The sequence below is a fragment of the Daucus carota genome, chromosome 1 (genome assembly GCF_001625215.2).
Source record: "Daucus carota subsp. sativus chromosome 1, DH1 v3.0, whole genome shotgun sequence".
Taxonomy (NCBI): domain Eukaryota; kingdom Viridiplantae; phylum Streptophyta; class Magnoliopsida; order Apiales; family Apiaceae; genus Daucus; species Daucus carota.
In genome coordinates this window covers 40,343,621-40,367,277 of record NC_030381.2, presented here as the reverse complement: position 1 = coordinate 40,367,277, position 23,657 = coordinate 40,343,621, and the positions used below count along the sequence as shown (strand labels likewise).

Genomic DNA, 23,657 nt, shown 5'->3' with positions numbered 1-23,657 from the left:
CGTAGTCGACATTACCCCTAGCTATTGGAAGTAATACTAACAGCCACTTCTTATATTATGGAAGGAGACGGGCAACATAGCCGTGACCATCCTTAACGTGTAACGATGAGCCGTTACCCCTGATGAGGATGCCTATAAGAATACATGGCAAGGTCTCTCCTGAACAAATGGAACATACGATCATCTTAATTTCCCGATGAGGCTAACCCTTTAGAATACAGGATACATATATGTGATCGTTTTTCATACTACCCCGAAGGACCTTCAATAAGAATCGTGATCATCTGAAGCCTCCGCATGAGAACAACCCGGAAGAATATAAGATTGAGGATTGTATATCATGTGTATAGTGACATTTAGTTGCTAGAGTCTATCAATCAACAAAAATAATGAAATTATGAAAAGATTCAAGTGACTTTTTTGTTTTAATATATACGAAGTCTTGGAGGTATCGGTGTATTAGTGCATAAAAAAAAATCAGAATTTATAATTTAAAAATTCGAATTTTCTATGGAATAGTCACTAACTTCCATAAGATTACCAGTTTTTTATTGGTGGATGGATATAAATGTTAACGGACCCTGCATGCACACCAATTCCACCAATCAAAATAGATTATTTTAATGAGAGTTTATACTTATTGTGTGCCCTTGGGCACACATTAAAAAGACGGTTAAAAAATATACGAGAGGTGGGGAGAAGTGAAGGGAAATGACACCTATTTTAATGTTTAAGTTAATTTGATTGAACAAATTGTTAGAATAGAAAAGTAATAGGTAATAATTGATTAGATTAATCAACAATATTTTTATTTCTAATTCTACATGACCCAAAATTATTGTACATACTCAATAATATGGTATATAAGATATTAATTATGTTAATATTTTTAAATATAATACAATTTTTTGATAGTTATCGACTTATTTAATGTGAGTAAATAAAGGACGAATTTGTTTTTGTGTACAATATGAGTGGGACATAGGAAGTAACAGGATTTATTCAAGTAACGCCCAAAATACCATCGCTGTGAAAAACGACCCAAAATAATTCAGCGTTTTGATTATTTGAAAAAAGCGCTACATCTTGTTATGTTTATATTTAAAAATCACTATAAAATGGAATACGATTTGGCGTTTTAAAATTAAGACACTATATGAAATAGCTTTTGGGGGTTTCAAAATGTTACGAAGCGAAAAAGGGACGAACAATATCCTATCAAGCGTTTTGGATTACAAAATATATTTGAGGTCATTTTTTCGTGTTGTATTTGAGACCTTTTCATTAAATATGTGATCAATTGGACAAGTAATACTTTGTTTCAAGATAATTTTTTTAGAATGAACTATTTTACTGATGCATATATTTATTTTGTATGTTAATTTTTTTTATCTCAATATATAAAAGTATTAATAATAAATAATCAACTAGTTCTGAAAAATAATTAAATCAATTACCGGAAGCCTAAAAACATGAAAAGGAAAAAGAAGGCAGGAAGGAATTCCAATGTGTACTACCAATGTACTCTATTTAATTGCGGAATCGAAAATAATTTGAGTCCATGAAAACCACGAAGCACAGAATCAAGTGTAAATTCACACAAACCTAAATTTACTTTGTGTCTTTCAGCTGCTCTTTAAATTCCAACCATTGTTGTTGTCTGCCCAGAACACACTTATTCTCAAACGCCCATTTTGAATAACTGCAATATCTCCTATTTTCTATCCATATAATCAATAAAAATTAGGGTTTGGGGTCTGATGATATAATGATAAAGCTATGGAGATGGTACCAGAAATGTTTAGAAACACACCCAGTTAAAACTCAGGTGATTAGCTCTGCTTTCATTTGGGGCTTTGGTGATATAGCGGCTCAGACCATTACACATCACTCCACTCACAGATCCAAACAACAATCACTTTCGTCTTCTGTGAGTCTTTCTCTTTCTTTCATTAAGATTTTCCCCATGTATGTGTGTTTGTGTGTGTTTTGTTACGGGTTAGATTATTTTTTGCAATTTATTGTTTTTGTATGATTTCTATGGCTGGGGAATGATGGGGTTCTTTTTGTTTTGTTATATGTTCATTTGAATGTAAAATGTATACTCTTTATGTTGGTTTATTTCAACTTCATGAACCCTAATTTATATGTCTGGTTGATTTGACTGCTGCATTTCTTTCTACCTGCTTTAAGGAGATAAATGAGTAATATATGTGAAGGGGTATTGGGTTTTACTTAAGCTTTCTTGAACGGCCAACTTTAGGGATGACATTGGGGAAGTGGTACCAGAAGTATATAGCAAAGAGTCAAAGACGTTATTAAATTGAAGTACGCTGGAAAGTGGGAACGATAGTGACTGTCTAATGCTACCATGATCATTGTTGTCAGTGATAGTTAGAAATGGACATTTAGTAGGCAGAATGGGCTATAAGTGTTTTCCTTGGGATCAAACTGGCATAATAATCAGAATATGCTTATACCTCGAAATTGGAATTTTATCGAATTTGACTTTGACATATTCTTGTCCAGTCATTTCGTGATTTTGTATACTCCTAATCAGATATTTGAGTTCCTTGCTGAGTCTTAGTCTCAGGTTGTCTGTTAGTCAGGGTTAATACTTTAAATAGAAGTTGCTTCTTTTTAGTGAAATCTAAAAAGATTTATTTATTTTTTAAATTGGGATAGCTTCTTTTTACCTCCTCAATGTCAATATATTTATTTTATAAATTGGGATAATTTCATACAGCAGGATGAACATAAGGAATTAAAGATCAATTGGAGGCGGGTGGCAACTACAAGCTTATTTGGTTTGGGATTTGTTGGACCAGTTGGTCACTTCTGGTTAGTGAATTTGCAATTTTGTCGAAATAACTTGAGAATTTGTATACCTAATTATTCTGTGAACTGGTATTGAGCTCCCAAAACTTTGTATGAAGTAAAAGGTGCTTATTACGACATATTGTTCTTAGATATAACTAGTTCTTGAGATTGTACTTATATAGTAAATACTTATAATAATATGAAGGCTCATCATGAAAGAGGTTGCTGCTGGATGATATTTTTAATTATACAGGAACCGAAAATTATCGTGTATTCGCAAGGTTACAGCTCACCTTGTATATAAGCTGACCGAGGGCCACAATGGGAGATTGACTTTAAGCCTTTACTCATATAACATATTTCTTTCCTACTGTTTCTTTGTCAAATATTGAAACTATTTTTATATAGTTTTTCATCTCCATCTGTTTTATAGGTACTGATATTTTAAGTAACTTTTGTTTTTGAGATTTCAATTGATATTGTCTATTTATTGGGTCGTTGCTTATCGGTAAATAATTTTAGTGTTTTTCCCTCAATTTTCTAATGTTAAAATATAAAACAATCTACTGTATATACCAATGACATGAACCATAGTTTTTTGACGGTATACTACATTTTAGTTAATTATATGAGATTTAGTTGTTGATATTACATGGATAAGTGTATTATGAGAAAGGCACATTCTAATGGAAGTTCAATTTGGTTGGAATAAGGAAACTAATCAAGTTGGACCTCTATTCTCTACCTAATCATAATTAAACTACTACATATGCACCAATAGATTCTAATTCTTAATGATGTGATTGAGTCGAATCAAATAGTAGCTAATCTGGAATTACGACCTGTTAAGTCTTATACGTAAAAATTATATGTCCCCCACTGGCTTTGAGAATGGCTTTGCCACTGCTCAGACCCAACTTCTCCCGTCGCAGTGATGTTGGATATTATGCGACAATCCTTCAGCAATTCGAGCCAAAATAAAAACCATCGGGTACCTTGTTTGTTAGGACTTAGGAGCAAAACCTCAATGAACTTAATTTTGTCTTTGTTATAAAAATATTCACATATTATTAAGTGCAATACTGCAATGTAATTATTGGTAAAAAGCACCTTCCAGGAAAAATACAGAATATAGATTATTCTGAGTAGCACTAGTGTGTTAAGTCTTGAGTTCCTGCATGGAGTCCAATGCTGGAATCATGTGCAAGGTTTAATGCTTTCAGAATTTAGAATCTGACTCTTGGTTTCATACTGGAATCTTTTTATTACAGCGAAGTCCAGGTTATAGATGAACCTGCAAAAAAAAATGAGCATCCATGACAACTTGAAGCTACCATAGGTAGACGAGAAACCAATTAGCCAGATAGATTGAAAGTCGTATAAACATATGGTTTCTTTAAAAGAAAATCCCACGCATGTTACATCAGTGCTCTAGTACACATGCCTATTTATGTACAACTAACATCGATGCTCCATAAATTTACATAAGCTAGAGACGAGTCAAATTATCCCTGGTCTTAATAACTGTAATTAGGTGTGCACCATAATACATACCAGTGGTTACTATAAACGTGAAACAGCAATGAGCATATTACCATGTCAACTGTTGCGGATGATAAACTCACTGTTTGTCATGCTCAGTGTTACAATCACACTTGAATCTGTTCTTTTTTGAAATGGTTACAATGAAATGCTTAACATTAAGGTTTTATTGCTCCTGTAACTAAGCTCTGTATTTCACCTTAGAGCACCCATGTCATGGTCGTTGAAATGGAAACTCTCGTTTTGTGGGCCAAAACAATTTCAATTTTCAACATATTGCCTAGTCCAGCACTTGGACACGCGTGAACTTTTAACCTAGTCCAGGGAACATAATAGTCTTATTCAGGTTGGTATTTTGCAACTTATTTGCACTTTCCTTAGGGATGAACACACAACTAGTTATTTTGGAACATTGATGCGCCATCAAGATACATTTTTTTGGAGGAGCGTCTTGTTTTATAGGTAAAGATTGCTCTTACTCTTGAGGAGGGTAGGTGTTTTTTTACCAGGGTATGATTAGGGGTCTACTAATATTCAAACTAGTTTACTGTAGAAAGAGCTCTTTCTGTTGAGAATGGGTTGGTAATTGGTTGGAACCTTAGCTCTCTATGAGAATTGGCTAGTGGAAATGGTCATTAGTGGCCTCACAGAATGCTTATAGGATTGTGCACGTAGTTTTCTAGGAGGCCGCTTGTTGTACAATCACACACACACACACAAACATGTACAGTGGGTGACTTTTGTTGACAGGAACGGAAGTGTGATTGTTGGAGAAGAAAATTTTTAGTTGCTCAGATTCCCTTACTAAGGTCCTTTTTGATTGTTTAGAACGTATAAATAGATGCTGTTTACTGTTTCGTTATTTTGAATTGTATCATTCTTCTGGGACTGGGAAGGAGATTTGTGACTTTGGCAGCAGCTTGGCAGGTCTTTATTATGCAGAGTTACTGAGGTTTTTATGTAGGCCTTGCAGAATTCGGATAAAAATATATGTTATATGTAACACATTAAATATATCAAATGTAAAGAAATTGTTATGCGCGATCTAGTCATATAGATGTTTATATAGATTATCCCTTAAGAGCTCAAAGTTCACGGGCCTAAGACCCTTTAGTTAATTATTAAGGGTGGCATGAAGATTTTGAATGAAAAATGTTATTAAGCATCTTTGTAGGATAGACTAGAGAAAGAGGGTGTGTACTTGCTCATATAATTGATGTGATGCATTGAGAAGCGTCATAGAGCACTGATATTAATGTATACCACCAAAGACTTGTGATGCACCTAGCAGAGGTCCAAATACCGTTAAAAGCTATGTTACTCCGACTCTTCTCTTTAGGTTGCCGTACCCGTGTCGGATACTTGGACACTCGGACACGACACTTATTTCATGTCGGATCCTTTGACTAAAATGTGGACACTTTGACCAATTTAAAAATCAAATATGAGTCACACTTACAATTTAAAAGAAATATGTGAGAAAAAAGAAAGAAGCAAGAATGGGATTAATTACAGAAGACGCCTAATTTGCAAAATCCCCTACAAAATCATGTCTGTTCCTTTTTGTTAAGTTGTCTAACTTACCATACTGTACTACGATGTGTCCCCGTACCCGTGTCCAAAAATAGGACAGTGTCCCCAATTTTCAAGTTCCCAAGTCCGACACTCGGATATGTGTCGTGTCTGACACTCCGTACCCGAGTCCGAGTAACTTAGGTTAAAAGGTAACAAGAAAGGACGCTGTACCCATAGCAAGCTAAATTAGTCAATCGGCAGGAAAGCACTGCTTCTGCTAGTACTCTTTGACAAAGTAGTATATGTGCATAGTTTTATACACTGTGCAGTGATGCCTTCTAAAGGATCTTTTCCCAATGCAGACTTTTTGTCACTCGAGGCTTGTGATCCTTGTTGATGGGCAACTGTCTATATATATTATATAGTGTATGTCTGTGAAGTAAACCATGAATTCATTTTATCCGTTGATTCCTGAAATTAATTTGAGTATCAGTCGGTTAAATCTGTTTGTTGGTGTTGGATTGTCGCTACTTTGGTTTGCAACTGGTAATGTTGCAGGCATATATGTATTATGCTGCTCAATTTTGGGTTGATATATGTTTATATCTGTTACGAATCTTGTAATATACAGACAAAGTTCAGGTCCTCAATTCAGTACTTTATAAAATTTGTTTGGTGGCTTTCTCATTTTAAAGTTTGCAAATCATCATGTTATAGGTTCTGAAGTCCTTAAATTGTTATTGAAGTTTTTATTTGATAAAGATTAACGTTACCTCTTTGCAGGTATGAAGGTTTAGACCGTTTTATGAGACTGAGACTTCAATACCAGCCAAAGTCTCTTCGCTTTGTTGCTACAAAAGTAGCTGTTGATGGGCTGCTGTTTGGGCCCTTGGATTTGCTTGTTTTCTTCACGTACATGGGTTTTTCTACTGGGAAGAGTGTTGATCAAGTTAAGGAAGACGTGAAAAGGGACTTTCTCCCAGCTTTGATTCTAGAGGGAGGCATATGGCCAATTGTGCAGGTGGTCAACTTCCGATATGTACCGGTGAGGTATCAGCTCCTATACGTCAATTTCTTCTGTCTGTTGGACAGCTCTTTTCTTTCATGGCTTGAGCAACAACAGGATGCTCCATGGAAGCAATTTTTTAAATCCATTCCGGAAGTAAAAGAAATTAAAGGTGAGGTGAATGATAGATAGATTTACCTACTTAAATTTGTTACCGCATACTTTTGAGTGGCACACACTGGAGGATTATATTCTGTCACCTGTTGAGGAATATACAAATTCTAGACACACCCAGCTGGATTTCTGAAGTTTTGAATCGGCAAGTTCTTACTCTTATAAACCCATTTGATTTGTTCAGAGGAAAGTTTAAATCACTGGTTGTTCTGTATCAACCCCTCCACTGTTGTGATTCACTTGGCCCCTGTATTTAGTGGATTTTTAACCGTCCTTGAAGCCTAGTTTTTTTTGCTCATTGTCCGTAAAAAAAAAAAAAAAAAAAAAAAAAAAAAAAAAACTCAGTCGGATAATTATAGAGTAAGAAATCCATTGCAATTTGCACCTGTAACCCAAGTTGCATATTCCAACACTGCCTTTGTTTTCTAATGAAACAAATTTATTTTCTCCGTGTCATGTTATAGAAAGATTTTTTTAATATAAAGTATAATGTCAATGAATTTTATGAATAATGTGATTTTTACCAAATGATCTATTCGTTTTCTCGTGAAGCAATATTTTGGTTAGAATATAGAATGCGCACCAGAATGCAGTACATACTACATAGGAGATGGGGCAGTTTAGCAGCTGCTTGAAACACAAGCAGAGAACGTATAATATTTTTGGGTTAATTATGTGCTTTGTTCGATTGTTCGAATATAATAAATGAATTACAGATAATTTTTTGATCTCATTTGTATTGATTTAAAATAAAGTTGCAATTTATTAATATAAAAAAAAATCATATTTGTGAAATGTTGACTATAGTCAACACTATCATAGGATGTGTTTTTATTACCTCTAATTGGCTTAAATAAATTAAGATTATTTGTATTACTAATTTAAAATAAAGTTGCAATATGTTAATTTTAAAAAAATTATAAATATAAAATATTGACTATAGTCAACACTACCAGAAGATGTGTTTTTTATTACCTCTAATCAGCAAAAAATAAATTAAAACTCACGGTTAATCGGAAATTGGTTACACTTTTTGAAAAAAAGAAACTCAAATGATCAAATATGATTCGTGTGAATTTAGTTCTGATATTAAATTGATTAAAATGCAAAATCATTCATTGATTAAGTGAATGATGCGGTATAGCGAATAGTGAATAAATAATTATAAAAAATGTTGTGAATAATGGATAAAATAAATCCTGGGAGAAAAAAGTGGAAAAATAATATTGAACAAAAGTAATCTTCTAAGAAAATGACATGACAAAGGACTACAATGCACATCTTAATCTGAATCAAACAAAGTACAAAAAGACTTTGGCGAAATTTCCAAAGTGAAGTAAAACCACTACACACCATCGACACACACACAAAACTTGATCACATTCACAGGTAAGCAAAGCAAGCTTTAATCATGTTCATCACTCCTTTCGATTTCACAGTTTTCTTCTGCTTGTGATTACTTTTCTCCTCGAATTCAATTTATCATTTCTTCTTCTTGTTGTCTCTCTTTGTTTTGACAGATATGGCTGCGATTGTCTCTGTTGTATCATCCACTCCTAATGCTGCTGCTGCCTCCTCTTTATCCAAGGTCTCATTTACTCCTGATAATCACTTTTTTTAATCATCATTCTAATTTCAATGATTTTTTTTTTTTATGTCACCTGATTGCTAACTATCATTATGTGTAACACTTGTTATGGATCAGTTTCAAAGATAATACCTTTAGATTTCTGATTCGCATTCTTGTTTTCGGAGAAAATGGATTTAATGAATAGGAAATGTTTTGCAATGTTTTGTGCTATTTTTTTTTACTTTGAGAACTTGTTTTGTTGTGTTGGACAGGAAAAAATGAAGCTTGGCAGCTGTAATTTTAATTCTTTGCTATGGCAGGGAAAACGACCTTCATTTGCAACACCAAAGGTATGGTGCTCATACCACACTCCACATTGCTTGCTTAAGTCTTCTCGTATCGCGGAGAAATGTTGATTGATTTTCCTTTCTCCCATTAATATTTTTATCCAAACAAGTATCTAAGTATTGTGCTGTGCCTGGATCATGTAATTCCTTTAAATTCTTGATTGTTGTCCTCCTTTTAAACCTTGAAACTCTTCGAAAAGACAGAAACTATTTTCAAAATTTGTAATATGCACATCCTTACGACAAGAGGCTGGTGGAAGCCCTCATGGTAAATGAAATGGAGACGGTGTTGAAATAGGGGAATAATTGCCAAGCCAGTAAGAAGAGCTCCAGACCCAAACAAAGAGTAAAAACTCAGACAAAGATTGAAACAATGATCTCTTGCTTAGCAACACTTTCCCGTCAAACTCAGTCTCTCACACTGATGCACTCATCCTCACAAAAACATTCCATTCTACATCCAGTTTTCATCACGTATATGTCGTGGTTAATTAATTCAACCTATTTCTGTTCGCAGTCTCTTAGTAAGGTTACAATGTCCGTTGCTACTAATGTTTCTCGATTTGAGAGTATAACGATGGCACCTCCGGACCCAATCCTTGGTGTTTCTGAAGCATTTAAAGCAGACACACACGAAATGAAGCTAAACCTTGGTGTCGGAGCATATCGAACAGAAGATCTACAGCCCTATGTGCTTAATGTTGTCAAGAAGGTAAAGAATTCTTCCTAATATCTTGGCTAGTAATTATATCTCAACCATCATGCATAAATTAATTTAATTATCAGGAAATATAGTGGGACCAAGTTGTTGAATATTGGGTCTAAACATTAGTTAACATTTGCATTGTAGGCAGAGAATCTTATGTTGGAGAGTGGAGAAAACAAGGAGGTACAATGACTTTAATAGTTTTGAATTTTGTTATAGCAGTTATAATATTCATCATTAAATAATATTAACTTGTTGTTATGCTCTTTTGGTATTCTGTTTAGTATCTGCCCATTGAAGGATTGGTTGCATTTAACAAAGCTACAGCCGAGTTATTATTCGGGGCAGACAATTCAGTGATTCAGCAACAAAGAGTATGGACATAAGATTCAGCACTTCCCAGCGGAAATTAATTTTCTTACAACCTGCAAACTTGTATATTTGATTTTTCTTTTGTGCTATATCTATGTTTAGGTTGCAACTGTTCAAGGACTTTCCGGAACTGGTTCTCTTCGGCTTGCTGCAGCACTTATAGAACGCTATTTTCCTGGTGCAAAAGTTCTAATATCTTCACCAACATGGGGTGGGTATCATCACTAAACAAAACTTGTCCAGGTGTTCTTTCAATAAAACTAATAGTTCAGAGCTTACCTGAACATTGCAGGTAATCACAAGAACATTTTCAATGATGCCAAAGTTCCATGGTCTGAATATCGCTACTATGACCCAAAAACAGTCGGTTTGGATTTTGACGGGATGATATCAGATATAAAAGTAATGACTATATCACTTTTTTTTTCTTTTCCAAGATATAAAAGTATTCTGGTTATTAGGACTTAGAGTGGCTGGTAGTGTTATTGAGATTTTAATGTTATTATGTTTAGAGTCTTACATAGGTAAAGATGGTTGCAAGCGCATTTTATAATAAGTCTAAGCTGCCAATAGTTTTTCGCTTGCTTATGTCATGAATCATGATGGTCCTTGTTAAGAATTCGGATTGATAGCTTGTTCTTTCTTGATTTGTGGATCATTAGATGAGTTCATCGGACTTTCTGAATGACATATTTGACGTCTGGTTGGCACGTTTACATTTCGACCAAAGTTCATTTTGAACTAAAATTTTAAGTTTTTAACTGTATCCTGTTTGAAAGTATCTTTTGTTTAGAGGGGAATTGAAGTTGAAGAAAGTTCCAATATCATGGAAGAGGAGCAAAATAGTAATTCTTTTCTCTCATGTTTCTGAGAGCGGAACGGGCATTAACCACATTTCTTATCTTCCTCACTTACTTGCCACTACTCATATCTTTTCCCGCTGTTACAATGTGTATTATCCTTTGTTAGCTGATTTATGAATTTGAAGCTGGTTTATTGTGAATTTATAATTATAAACTGAAGCTGATTTATAACATTTAGTCTGCTGGTGAAAACCCTTAATCTGCACCTGCAGTTACCTCTCATTTCATTTTTTCCTCGTGCTTCTCAATCAATGAACTTTGTTGAAATTGGATATAATGTCTTGTGATATCGCTTTATTTTATCGTTTTGTGAGGGATAGCTTACTTCTTTAATTCATATATTCTGAAGATACTGACTAGAACTATGGGAGCATGGCAAATAGCACAAAGACATTAATTTGCAGCTGAACCAAATCCATTACTGATAGCATATGATCTATAGTTGTGCAGTGTGCCAATATTTATGTGGTTTCTGTTGGCGCGAATGACACTGGGGAAAAATGAAATGAAATTTGTACTGTTTTATGGGTAAATGCTTGATATTTACAATCCTTCCTCCATTCCGTATCTATCGATCTATGCTGAGCTCATACAATATATTTAAAAAAGAATGCTCCACAAATTTGCACTCTTTCATTATTGTTCACTCTTTCTTTTGGGTCATTTCTTTCTCAAGTTTTATTCACAGTTTTCTCTTCCATTCCTTCCTCCATTCCATTCTTTTTTACCAAAAAGTGAAAGGGTACTCTTTACCAATTATTGGAAGTGATTTTTCTTTAATAAAATAGAAATCTATTTGTCATCAAAACTAATATAGAATATTCAAAGTATGGTGGGTACTGACTCTGCAGCTATGAGAAGATAGTAAACCAGAGAGGAGATCCTGAAGAGGGAATACATTGTATGATAAATGATTCACTATTGCAAGCAGATACAAAATGAATTATAAACAATGTAATTAGAAGAATATCAAGGTTCAGAAAGATAGACTTAGGACTACTTAAAACTGGTATTTTGTTATTTACTTTGAAAGAACTGAAATGCTAGAGTAAAAGAGGTTTTATTCACTTAACAAATTTAGCTGAAAACCTTCTGGAGGAAGCCTTGAAGCCGCAAAGGGTGTCTTTCTTCTTCTTCTTCTTTTTATTGTTTCAAGTTGTCCGCTCCTTTTACAAATTTAAACTTTGTTCTATTTGAATGAGTTTCTTAAATTGTTAGTTTGTTACTCGGTAGTTGTCACATCACAGGTTCATTGCTTGCTTCTTCTTTTTTTAGTATGCATTCTTTTCAAGTCCTCATTCGTGGATTTTGAAATACAGCAGTATGATAGGTGTTAGAAATGTATATTACATGATATATATATATATATATATATATATATATATATATATATATATATATTTGTCGACTAGTTTACTACTAGTCTACGACTAGGCGACTAGGCGAAGGTCCATCGACTTTCCATAACTATTGGTTTATGTTTATAATCTGGTCCTCTGCAGGCTGCCCCTGAGGGATCTTTTGTGTTGCTTCATGGATGTGCTCACAATCCAACTGGTATAGATCCAACCCCTGAGCAATGGGTTAAAATTGCTGATGTAATTGAGGAGAAAAACCACATTCCGTTTTTTGATGTTGCATACCAGGTATGATCCTTCAAGTTTTATAAAAGTCTCATTACAAGATGGTTACTAAAATCATGCAGCTAGTAGAGTTACTTACTAGAATGACTTACAGGGATGTGTACTTTCAGGTACCCTGGTTCTCTTAAAAAAAAAAGCTAGGTTAAAAATAAAAAACAAAAAACAAGAAATAATGCTGCTTTAGAGTGTAATTTCCTGCAGCAACAAGTGAAAGATTTCATTTCACAATATATGATGGTCTACGTTCTAATCTGAACACTCGTTACAATACAGGGGTTTGCAAGTGGGAGTCTTGATGAAGATGCATCATCTGTGAGATTGTTTGCTTCACGTGGGATGGAGCTTCTAGTTGCTCAATCATATAGTAAAAATTTGGGCCTCTATGCAGAAAGGATTGGTGCAATCAATGTTGTTTGCTCTTCAGCAGATGCAGCAACAAGGTTTGATAACCAATATATTTAGTTCTTTTTCTGGTTTTGTTTTACTCAACAAGAGGCCCTGCAGAACATTAACATCAAGGATATAACAGAGATGAAACTCAGTTATGTCATACAATATAAATTAAACAAAGTTCTATATGCTATCTGACCACTTAACTTCCACCCTGAGACAAAAGTATGTAGCAGTTTTTTATAAATGAAGTTACTAATCTACAAGGCCTAGCCTACTGGATACCCTCTACTTAGAGGTCAAGATTTTAAGCTTCAAAGGAGGCATGTATGTGTGAATATATAAATTTCTGCAAGTGACGAAAAAGAATAGAAAGAGGTATCTGACTTTTTAGATTCCATTACTCACGTTGTTGAAGATGCAGAAAAAACAATTATGAAAAGTATTATTCAAATTACCCTGGCATTTCATCAAGATCAAAAGCCTATATAGTCATCCACACTGGACAGCCTCATCCAGTTATTTTTCTGTGGAAAGCTTGAATATCGTTTTGAGATATAAGAAACACCTGCCATTACACATAAAGAAGAAATTAAGAAAGATCGATGTGCTTGCAACTGAGACATATAAGTTATGTTTTTGTGCTAGTATTCCTTTATAGCATAGTGACCATGTTATTATATATGTTTTTTCTGTTTTACTTAACTAGAGGGAAAAAATGTGATGCCTGCACATTGGCATTACCATCTGAAAGCTAAACATTGACCCTAAAAGTGTATCTTTACTATATTATCATGCAGGCGTACATATGTTGGCTAATTTTCTTTTATAATTTTATTTATTTATTTTATGTGCTTTATATATATTTAGTTGTGCATTGATGATCAGATAATAGTTTTTTAGACTTAATAATAAAGTACGTGCATAATATATAACACTATACTTGGTCAGACATTGTAGCGGGCATGACTTATTGTAGTCAACAACCTCTTTACAATGGTGCATACCATCTTTTCCAGTCTGTGCGTGCTTACTGCTTAAGATGACTCGTAGAGTTGTTTGTACATAATCACATACTGTTCTTCTAGGGTTAAGAGTCAATTGAAGAGGCTTGCTCGACCAATGTACTCGAACCCTCCAGTTCATGGTGCTAGGATTGTTGCTAATGTTGTAGGCAATCCTGTTCTCTTTAATGAATGGAAAGAGGAGATGAAAATGATGGCTGGAAGGATAAAGAGTGTCAGACAGAAATTATATGACAGCATTTGCGCAAAAGATAAGACGGGGAAGGACTGGTCATATATTCTCAAACAGATCGGCATGTTTTCTTTCACAGGCTTGAACAAAGCTCAGGTGAACTTCTTTCATAAATACTATGTTATATGCATTTTTTCCTGCAAATTTTGTAAGTCTGACATTTCAGCTCAGATGAGAGAATAAGTCAGATCTCGTTTTCACAGAGTGTGAAAACATAAATTAGCAAAAATACCTTTCATTCACATTCGACTGCAGTAAATTATATATTTGGGTTAGCTATTGACATAAAGCTTAAAGGGTATATGCAAATATGATAAAATATCTGATTAATTAAGTTATACAACTTTTGTCGCCGGTATATACCGTGTGGTAGGTTTTATTGGTAGAGAATGTTTCAAACCTCCTCTTACATATCCTGAATACACTATTTTCCTCTTCTTATACAAGGATATGATTTTTCTTGTACTATCAACTGGTCATGATCATCTTTGACTTCTGTAGATTGTACTGCTGAATGTGTTCTTGAAAATTTTATTTTTTTTGCTTTTCTAATGCAACCTTGCTGCATATCTGCCACTCCTTATTTTATTCGCTTTCCATGTTATCTCAGAGTGACAACATGACCAACAAATGGCATGTATACATGACCAAAGACGGGAGGATTTCTTTGGCTGGTTTGTCTTCAGCCAAATGTGAATATCTTGCAGATGCCATTATCGACTCATTCTACAATGTTAGCTAGAAAGAACGATCTAAATACATTAGGCAAGAGATTGATGATATTTTGAGAGTGGAATCCGTTGACAGTTGATTAGAACTTTAATCGGGATGTTGTAATAATGTTTCTCCATTTTTTGAGATGTCAAGTGTTATATGGGAACTTGTACAAGGTCCTGTGAGTTATTTTTTTGGAGACTAGTTTGTTAACTGGACAAGGCGGGAGCATATGCTTAAGGCTGTTTTCATCTCGATTAATGGACCGAGAGGAAACTAAATAAATTTGTAGAAAGGGATCGACGAAAATGTTTGTAATTTTATTCCTTTCTGAAACAGGATAAATTAGAACTCTGAGCTATATATTACAAAAGGGATGATTCATTCCAATTTTCTTACTTTGTGCCCGTCACACTAACAATCACTTTTTGTTGAGTTGAAGGACCTCTGCATATGCACAAAAATTACCAATAAAAATCTTCGAAAGACCCTTTCTTTATTAAGAAAATAAAGGCTCATTCATTTACTATTCTCTAATGCATTTTTTTACACCATAGTATATTTTTATAAATATGATGGCATAAATTTACTAATAGTTTTCGTTATACAAGGTATTATTACATTAAAATAGTGTTTTAAAAAATGTAAGTTATCATACTAAGAAAAACTGGCTTCTTTACCCGTTTCTTTTTGCATGGGATGCTCTACAATTTTAGTTAGTGCAGAGATAACTTTGATGCTCATATGAATTTTATTTTTAATTTAGTTATAACCAAAAACATATATAATCTTTAAATTACAAATGAAATAATTACATTAAGACATAAATTATAAAAAATCGTGAGATTTATTATATTCTAAATATATATATTCGGGTTACAGAACTTCTTTAATATGATCTTATATGTATAATATATTCATATCGGCGATAACTTTTATTGTATATTTTGATCATATCCAAATATCTTCAAATAGATATAAGCTTACTTTTATCCGTTAAAATACATATATTTAAATATGAGATTTATTATATTATAAATATATGTATTTTGAATGCGGAACAACATGTATTATCATCAAAAGAATATATAAGAGTAATATAATTTGTCAATATGTATTATCATCAAAAGAATATACTAGAATATGTAATTTGGGTTGTACTCAAGAGGGCACCGGGGCTTAAAATAAAATTATAGAACCACTACCGCAAATTCCTAAATTTTACATAAATTTTTAGAATCTAAATTTAAATACATGTCATTTAGCATCGTTATATGTGTTCAAAATTAATTTCAAAATATAATACATAAATAACACACTTTTTTTATGTAGTTCTGCTACCCGAACTAATACTAACTAAGGATTCTATATCTAATAGTCTATGTAGAACATGACCCGTTGATTTGTTTTCTAAATAAGAAGTTATTTTTTTAAAACTTATTCAAACACCCTTAATTTGCTCATTAGTATCCTATAGAGATTGATGTATTCCTAGAATAAGAATGAGAGTGATAGATGAGTTAAATCTCTCCGAATCTATAAAATGTGAAGTTTAATATATTAATAAAAAAAGGTTAATACACCCTATAAAAGTGTTACTTTGGTGAATACTTATTTTGTATGAAAACTAACTTCACTAATTTAATAAAACATCAGAGTCTCCCACAAATTCAGGAGGACACTAAATAACAACGAACCTAGATTATAGGGTGATACATGAAGTTTATATTCTAAAATATTTTTTTACTTATTAATTTTTTTCCCTAGCTAAAAATTAATCTCTATATTTTTATTTAGTAAAAACATCTGAAAAAATCTTTTTTACTTCTCAAATAGGCGTTGGTATATCCCACCCTTTTATAGACGCCCATCTGATATTTTTGCTTTAAAATTTTATAAGAACAAGAAATTTTTATAACATACAAGTTGCTCGCACGTGATGAGCTTCCACTTTTCAATATGTAATGTGTTCCATTATGTTGAATTGATGATCATTTGTTATTACTCCCTCCCTCCCTCCCATTTCTTATCAAATGGGTTGGCCACGGATGTTAAGAAATATGTATAAAGTAGTGGAAAAGAGAAAGAAAAGTGAGTATAATGGTGGGATCCATTGATTTTTAATGTATAAAAAGGAGATAGTGGAGTAAAAGTAGTGTGAAAAGGAAAGAAAAGTGGAGAAGTGGTGGGACCCATTGACTATTTTTGATAAGTTTTGAAATGTAAAGAATTGGATGGTACGTCCCAAAAAAAAAAATGTAAAAAAATGATTGGGACGGAGGAAGTACTAACTAAGAGACTGAAACCGAGTTGAGTGGGACTACCATTTTGGCAAAACTAATGCCCAGTACATGAATGAGTTGGCGACTTATGAAATTTATTATTTTCCACTGCTTCGTCCTACTTATCACATATTAGAGGGCCCCAATTTCTGTTGGTATTATTTATCATCGTATATTAATGCATGTGATTTTTCTGTTGATATTGTTTATCATCATATAGTAATTCATGTGATTGGAGCTGAGACATTGTGTTCAATTACTCATAAAAATGATAATAGTACTTCTGAAAACTGAGGGTATAAATATGGTCATCGGAACCGGAAATCGGAATTAATCAGTTGATTTATTATTCAGAATTAATTGAGAATTTATCAAATAGATCGAAATTTTCATTCTTGTCAAAATGTAAGTGACAAATCATTAAAATATGTTTAAAGAACCATAACTGATTGTAATTTTGAGCATGTTGATACATCATATTTTTCTAATTTTAACTTTGATAAAACCTTTTTTTTTTTTTGAACAACTTTGATAAAACTTAATACTGAACTCTACACATAAGCTTTGATTTGGAAGTTGATCTGCATATATAAGAATTTCACTAGTAATAGAACAGCCCCACAAACTTCCCAAGCTTTAATTTGCTTTTATTATAATTTAATTTAATGAAAGACAGGTAAATGGAATTATTACAGAATATAGGGTAGATAGGCAGTTACAACAAATGAAAAATTATTATGAAGAGATGAGCCAAATGGACTTCCTATACAGTTTACAGATTACATATATGACAGCAGTGAATTATCTGCCCCTCTATGGCTTTCTGCTGCAACATTTGAGCAATCACATTCCAGAATAGTACCAAGAGGATTACCGATCTCATTTGCTTCAATTCGAAAATGTGATCGATGATCATCATTTTTTCCGGCATATAATTACCAAGAATCAATGAGTAGCCGCAAAATGAACTCTAAATTAAGCTACATGGATACAAAAAGAGTCCAGCAGCAAATCAATTAAGTCATGGTTATGATTCCGTGGGTTGAACAGACACTGCAGGCTTATCTTGTGTTATTCTTAGTGTCCCCCCAAGCTCTACGGGAACTAGTGGCACTAGAGAGTGTAAGACGTCAGTTATTAGCGGACGGTAGCTCGGTTCTGGTTGAATACACAGAACAGCAACAGCAGCTACCTATAATGCAATAAATAGAAGTTCACATAGTACCATATATTGAAGAGTATATACCAACCTAAATAATTAATTTCACCCTACCGTCTAGTCAGACCATCTAGTCAGAAGAACAAAGTTATACTTACAGAAGAAATAAGCACAAATAAAATGTGATTTTCTGAAAAAGCTAACCTGGTACAAGTGTTTAAGATCCATTGTATCTCTAATCAGAGGATCCACAATATGTGGTAGCTTTGATCTGTCAGTGAGCTGAGGCATGGCCTGCAGTTAAGATAAGCTACCCCATTAATAATAATGTCAAAAGGAACCTAAATACGAATTTAAAGCAAAGTATAAATACCCATGTGACAATAGATTGACATTGAGATGGTGCCAATTTTTCTACTGGTCTCCTTCCTAATAAGAGCTCCAAAAGAACAACTCCGAATGCATACACATCACTTTTATCCGTCAACTTTCCTGGAGAAGGTTAAAAAAACCAACATATTAGAATAACTCAAAATATGAATACACAAAAATTACAGTAACTACTATATCTGATGCTTGTGGACTATACTCAGTTGCATAATAGATCATGTAAAACTTTAAAACACAGTTTTTCTCTATTTCTAGCTACACATATATGAAGCTAAATGTAAAACTGATGTTACAAACAAGTATACATCTGCTGGATATATATCCACCTCAAGAGGTACATACTGACATGACTGATAACCATGTTGTACATATCATTGCATCTTAAGTATATATTGCGGTAGGCACTCATTGAGCACAAGTCTACAACCATATATGATCAAGCCACTTAATTTCTAACACCTAATATGAGATGGCAAAGGTGTTCAGTGTTTATATCAAAATATACATCTAGCATAAGAGATTAAAAACCGTACGGAAACACTGATAACCTCCGCTGCATAGAGAGACATCAGATGTGCAACAATACACTCAAGTTTACTTAAACTACTACCTTTGTCTATAAAAAAAATGTGGGCCAACTAATGTGCAGATTTAGTAGCTTGATATATGTATATATCATATTGTATACTTATTATTAAGCAAAGAGAGAATGCAAAAGAGTTACTATTAGGGCATTTATTAAATATTATATATGCAATTGTATAGTTGAAGTTAGGTGGCCTACCATCTAACAGGTACTCAGGTGCTACATAACCCAAAGTCCCTGAAAGCTTGATGTTGCCTTTGTTTGTCCCTTGAGTTACCGCAAGACCAAAATCCGAAAGCTTGATCGAAACAAAAGAGAAAGAGGTTTAGCAAATTGATTGTTATAAATACCAGTGAGATACACATCAGTAATGCTGGAGTCAAATGCTAATTGTGTTTTTCTTAATATGTTTTTCTTACCTTGGAATTGTAATTAGAATCTAGAAGAATATTAGATGATTTCAGATCTCTATGGATCACTTGTGGCTTACAGTGCTCATGCAAATACTCTAATCCTCTGGTCAAACAAGAACATATATATTAATATCCAACATCAATTATTAATATATAAAAGTAACATGGTTTGTTCAACTAACACACCTCGCGGTATCAAGAGCAATTTTTATACGACAATACCATGTTAAAGCTGATCCATGAGAAGGTCCTGAAGAGATTCAAATAGAAAATTACTAGATTGCTTCTTACCAAGTAAATTAGTAGATTGAATCTAAAGGCTTTAAAAAACTATTATAAGAGAGATTATTTCTTACCATGCAATTGAGTTTCAAGGGAGCCATTTTCCATCAGTTCATAAACGATAAGCCTGGTATCACCATGAATGCTATAACCCAGTAATGAAATTATATTCGGATGTCGAATTTTACTCAACAGATCAACTTCAGTCTGCAAAATTAAGAACAAGCTTATAACTCTATAAAACAAAACAAAGACAAACCAATCCACAAACAGAACTAAAGAGTGATTCATACCTGGAATTCTCTAATGGAATCTGGACTTTCACCGTTTAATCTCTTGACCGCAGCATATACATTATTATCCAACAAACCCTTGTATACACATCCAAAGCCCCCTACACCGAGAATATCACTTTCCCGGAAATTGTTTGTTGCTGTCTCTAGCAACTTATAATCCATGAAAGTCACGACTCTAGTACTGCTCATCTTCGAGGAACTTTGTTTCCCCATAAATGGGGCTAATACAAAATCTTTTGCATAAGCTAAAAAAAACGTAAACTTAGCACATTTGAAAATTTCAAATAGATCTAAATTCCAAGACAAACATATATACCTGAGCTATGAGAATTATCCTTTTGGGATTTGGGTGTGTTTCTTTTGCGGTAAATCCTCAAACATATCACAGATAAGATAATCAACCCTAGTGCTGTGGAAGCAACAATAACTGATATAATTGTCTTGTTATGAGATCCCCTATGATGTTCTGCCCTTGCCATTTCAGCCACTGATACATAAACAATATGCATTAGTCAGCAAAATCAAGAAATCACAATAAACAAAAAAGTAACACCAACATATAAAAACCAAAATCTTGAATCAAAGATTCAAGCTTTATGGCTTTTTTGCATTGAAACTGAAACACATGAAAACCCCATCATCTAAAACATTCAATAGAGTAAAAAAATCCAAGAGATTAAACCTGGAGAAAAAGCATTGAGTGATGGTGAAACTGAAGAAATGAAGGGTTGTGGAGCAGATATTGGTGGGAAAACAAGGCCTTGTCTAGCATCAACAAAAACAAAGATGGGTCCATGTACAACAACAAGAACCAAAAGTGCTGCTGCTGCTACACTTCTCATCCTTTTGTTTCACTTGGCCTACTCACTTTCTGTCTAGCCCAATGGGTGTGTATATACTCATATATATACACACACACTTTAAAGAAAAGTGTGTTTTTCTTTCTTCTCTTCAAAACTTAAGGTAGATGCCAGACATGTCCAGTAGGACAGAGTGGATAAATACATGTATTAATATTGATCTAAGTGTTTGTATTAAATTTGATGAGGGTGTTTTGAGTTGCAACTAATCCACCAACAGTTATCTTTTTCTACTTGGCCAAGAAAACAGTTACTTTTTCCTTCATTTAGACATTCATCGTCAGTTGTCAAAGTTGAAACCCTCTAAATTCAAGCTTGTAATTTCATTATTTGGAAAATGTGCTTTACTTGACAAATAGTGGGTTGGATGAGGAGAAAGATTTATTTCTACTTATTACACTTGATGGTCCGGCCTACTTAATTTTACAATTATTGTTGCAACAACCGATCCAAATTTTTGGTATTAAGCTTTGTTCTAAAAGTCATCGTGATAAATTATCGATTAATTCTTGAACTGATTAAATCTCTGATTAATATTCGAATAATCCAATTGAACGAAAGTTATAGGCAATTGAAAGTGTTCTCCGAATCATCAAAAACATCAAAATTCGAAATTAATTAAATTTATCACGAATTTTTTACAAGATCTCCAATTTTTTAATTTATTAAACAATTACAAAAAAAATCGATAATTTTGAATTTTATTGTTTTAAAAGGATATTTCCGTGCTCTACAACTTTCGTTCTTTAAAATTTTTCAAAAAATATGGTGCACAGGGTAAAAAAAATTAAATAAAATCTGTTTAACATTAATTTTCAAAATTTCCCAGACTACCTCTAAGACTTTTAACCTTTACAGTCAAAATTTACGGAAAGGGTGAAAAGTGACTCGCCAAACGAACCAGCAAGGTGCACAGTGCAATTATATAAAGTATTGACCATATAGTGATTTTTCGAAAATCCAGTGAGTGGCGTTTTGCAATTAACTCTATATTGTATACAAGCCCCCTTATAATTTATCTTTGTGCTTTAGTTGTAGATAACATGATCTGATAAAGAATGTTGAGAATGATGGTCAGTTTCGCATATTTATAAGTGAATAACTTTAGAAAGGAATATCAAAAATATTATTTTTGTTAGGTATATACTATTCTTGATGATAAGTCAAAATATCAAACCAAACTAAACATATCCGGTATATCCCGCTTAGATCAGCTTTTGGGCGGGTGAAATGTACTCAGACCGTGCCTCTACTTTGAAGAGTAGGGATGCTGTTTTCGTGAATACCCCCGACTCAGTACAAGTTTTTATAATTGATCAGAAATAGTATACTATTTTCAGTATCCGTTGATAAGAAAGCACATCAACTAGTTATATATTTTATAATGAATTAGTACTCTTCATTTTAGCAATTGATATGATAGTTGATCAATGGATAGAGACGTTGTACCTATTAATGATGTATAATTAGGGTGAAAAATTGTGAATATATGAAACCATGTACATTATTATACAAGTGAAGTGAAAATCGACACGGTTAATTCTTAGTTATTAGTGGATGAAAACAAAAACTTCATTAACTACCATCAAGATCAATCAATGGCTGATAACAATACAGCTAATCAGCAATCAACGAGATCCAAGATTAACATCAATGACTAACATCAAATAAGCTATCAACGACTGTTCCATTTTATCAATGACCCTTAGAAGCTTAGCAGTTAACAACAACTAATTAAGCACATAAGACAAATATCACATGAGTCGACCAAAAGCTGTAAAGTAATTTGAAAGGCAAAACAAATCGTTCAACTTGTTTTTTTAAGAACTCGAAGTATGTCATTTTTAACGATAACGTGAGGGGATAACTATATGACAAACACCTATACGACGATGGGCAGTGAGTACGAACATGGATGACCTAGTAGAAGTTGACCCAAACAAACATCAACGAGATGATAGCTGACAGGCGTAAACAGCTCTTAAATAAGTATGTAAAATGTTTAGATTTTAGAAGTATGGGAGATAAAATGTTATACTAACGTTATAAATTAATATTCATTAGTATAAAGTGATGTGTGCACAACATAAACAACTTACATAGTTACATACATCGATAGTTGTCTATTATTTAATATTATAATGGGAATAATTGTGTTACCAAAATCAAACTTTAAAAAGCAAATGAAATGAAGAAAGCCCTGAAAAGTTATTTATGTTATGCACACATCACATTAAAAATTTATTCAAATAAAATAAAATTTTAAAATGATTTGTGAAACTATATTGATAAAAAATCGAGATATAAAGGTAATTTTTTTGAAAAAAGAAATTAATTCAATAATAAAAAGACATACATCATCTAAAAATAAATCAAACCCTTAAAGATCCGGCAAATTTAACTTTCTACACATTGAATCATACAAAACACAAAATAAGGAGAGAATAAACAAAACTCAGATAAATTTGAG

At 33.2% G+C, this 23,657-nt stretch overlaps 3 protein-coding genes across 4 annotated transcripts; 2 read left to right on the top strand and 1 right to left on the bottom strand.

The window, feature by feature from the left end:
• Window positions 1–1,522: 1,522 nt before the first annotated feature.
• LOC108210297 (uncharacterized) lies at window positions 1,523–7,336 on the top strand. Of its 2 annotated transcripts, none has more exons than XM_017381616.2 (3): window positions 1,523–1,930; window positions 2,750–2,841; window positions 6,661–7,336. In XM_017381616.2, the coding sequence occupies exons 1-3, from the start codon at window positions 1,769–1,771 to the stop codon at window positions 7,073–7,075; spliced, it is 669 nt and encodes a 222-aa protein (XP_017237105.1). In that variant the 5' UTR covers window positions 1,523–1,768; the 3' UTR covers window positions 7,076–7,336. The 2 variants fall into 2 exon arrangements, with proteins under 2 accessions (XP_017237105.1, XP_017237103.1); XM_017381614.2 differs by having other exon boundaries at window positions 1,526–1,930; window positions 2,747–2,841.
• A 970-nt stretch (window positions 7,337–8,306) lies between these two features.
• Window positions 8,307–15,094, top strand: LOC108205030 (aspartate aminotransferase, chloroplastic). The gene is made up of 12 exons (XM_017374777.2): window positions 8,307–8,446; window positions 8,578–8,645; window positions 8,900–8,977; window positions 9,492–9,686; window positions 9,825–9,863; window positions 9,965–10,054; window positions 10,155–10,263; window positions 10,345–10,454; window positions 12,418–12,561; window positions 12,832–12,998; window positions 14,037–14,301; window positions 14,816–15,094. Exons 2-12 carry the CDS (start codon window positions 8,580–8,582, stop codon window positions 14,945–14,947), a joined length of 1,395 nt encoding a protein of 464 aa, XP_017230266.1. The 5' UTR covers window positions 8,307–8,446; window positions 8,578–8,579; the 3' UTR covers window positions 14,948–15,094.
• A 2,735-nt stretch (window positions 15,095–17,829) lies between these two features.
• LOC108212350 (probable receptor-like protein kinase At1g80640) lies at window positions 17,830–21,308 on the bottom strand. The gene is made up of 10 exons (XM_017384078.2): window positions 21,010–21,308; window positions 20,644–20,814; window positions 20,325–20,572; window positions 20,106–20,238; window positions 19,936–19,999; window positions 19,756–19,852; window positions 19,535–19,634; window positions 18,734–18,852; window positions 18,565–18,654; window positions 17,830–18,393 (listed from the first exon to the last, which is right to left on the bottom strand). The coding sequence occupies exons 1-10, from the start codon at window positions 21,167–21,169 to the stop codon at window positions 18,229–18,231; spliced, it is 1,347 nt and encodes a 448-aa protein (XP_017239567.1). The 5' UTR covers window positions 21,170–21,308; the 3' UTR covers window positions 17,830–18,228.
• Between the last annotated feature and the right edge of the window lie 2,349 nt (window positions 21,309–23,657).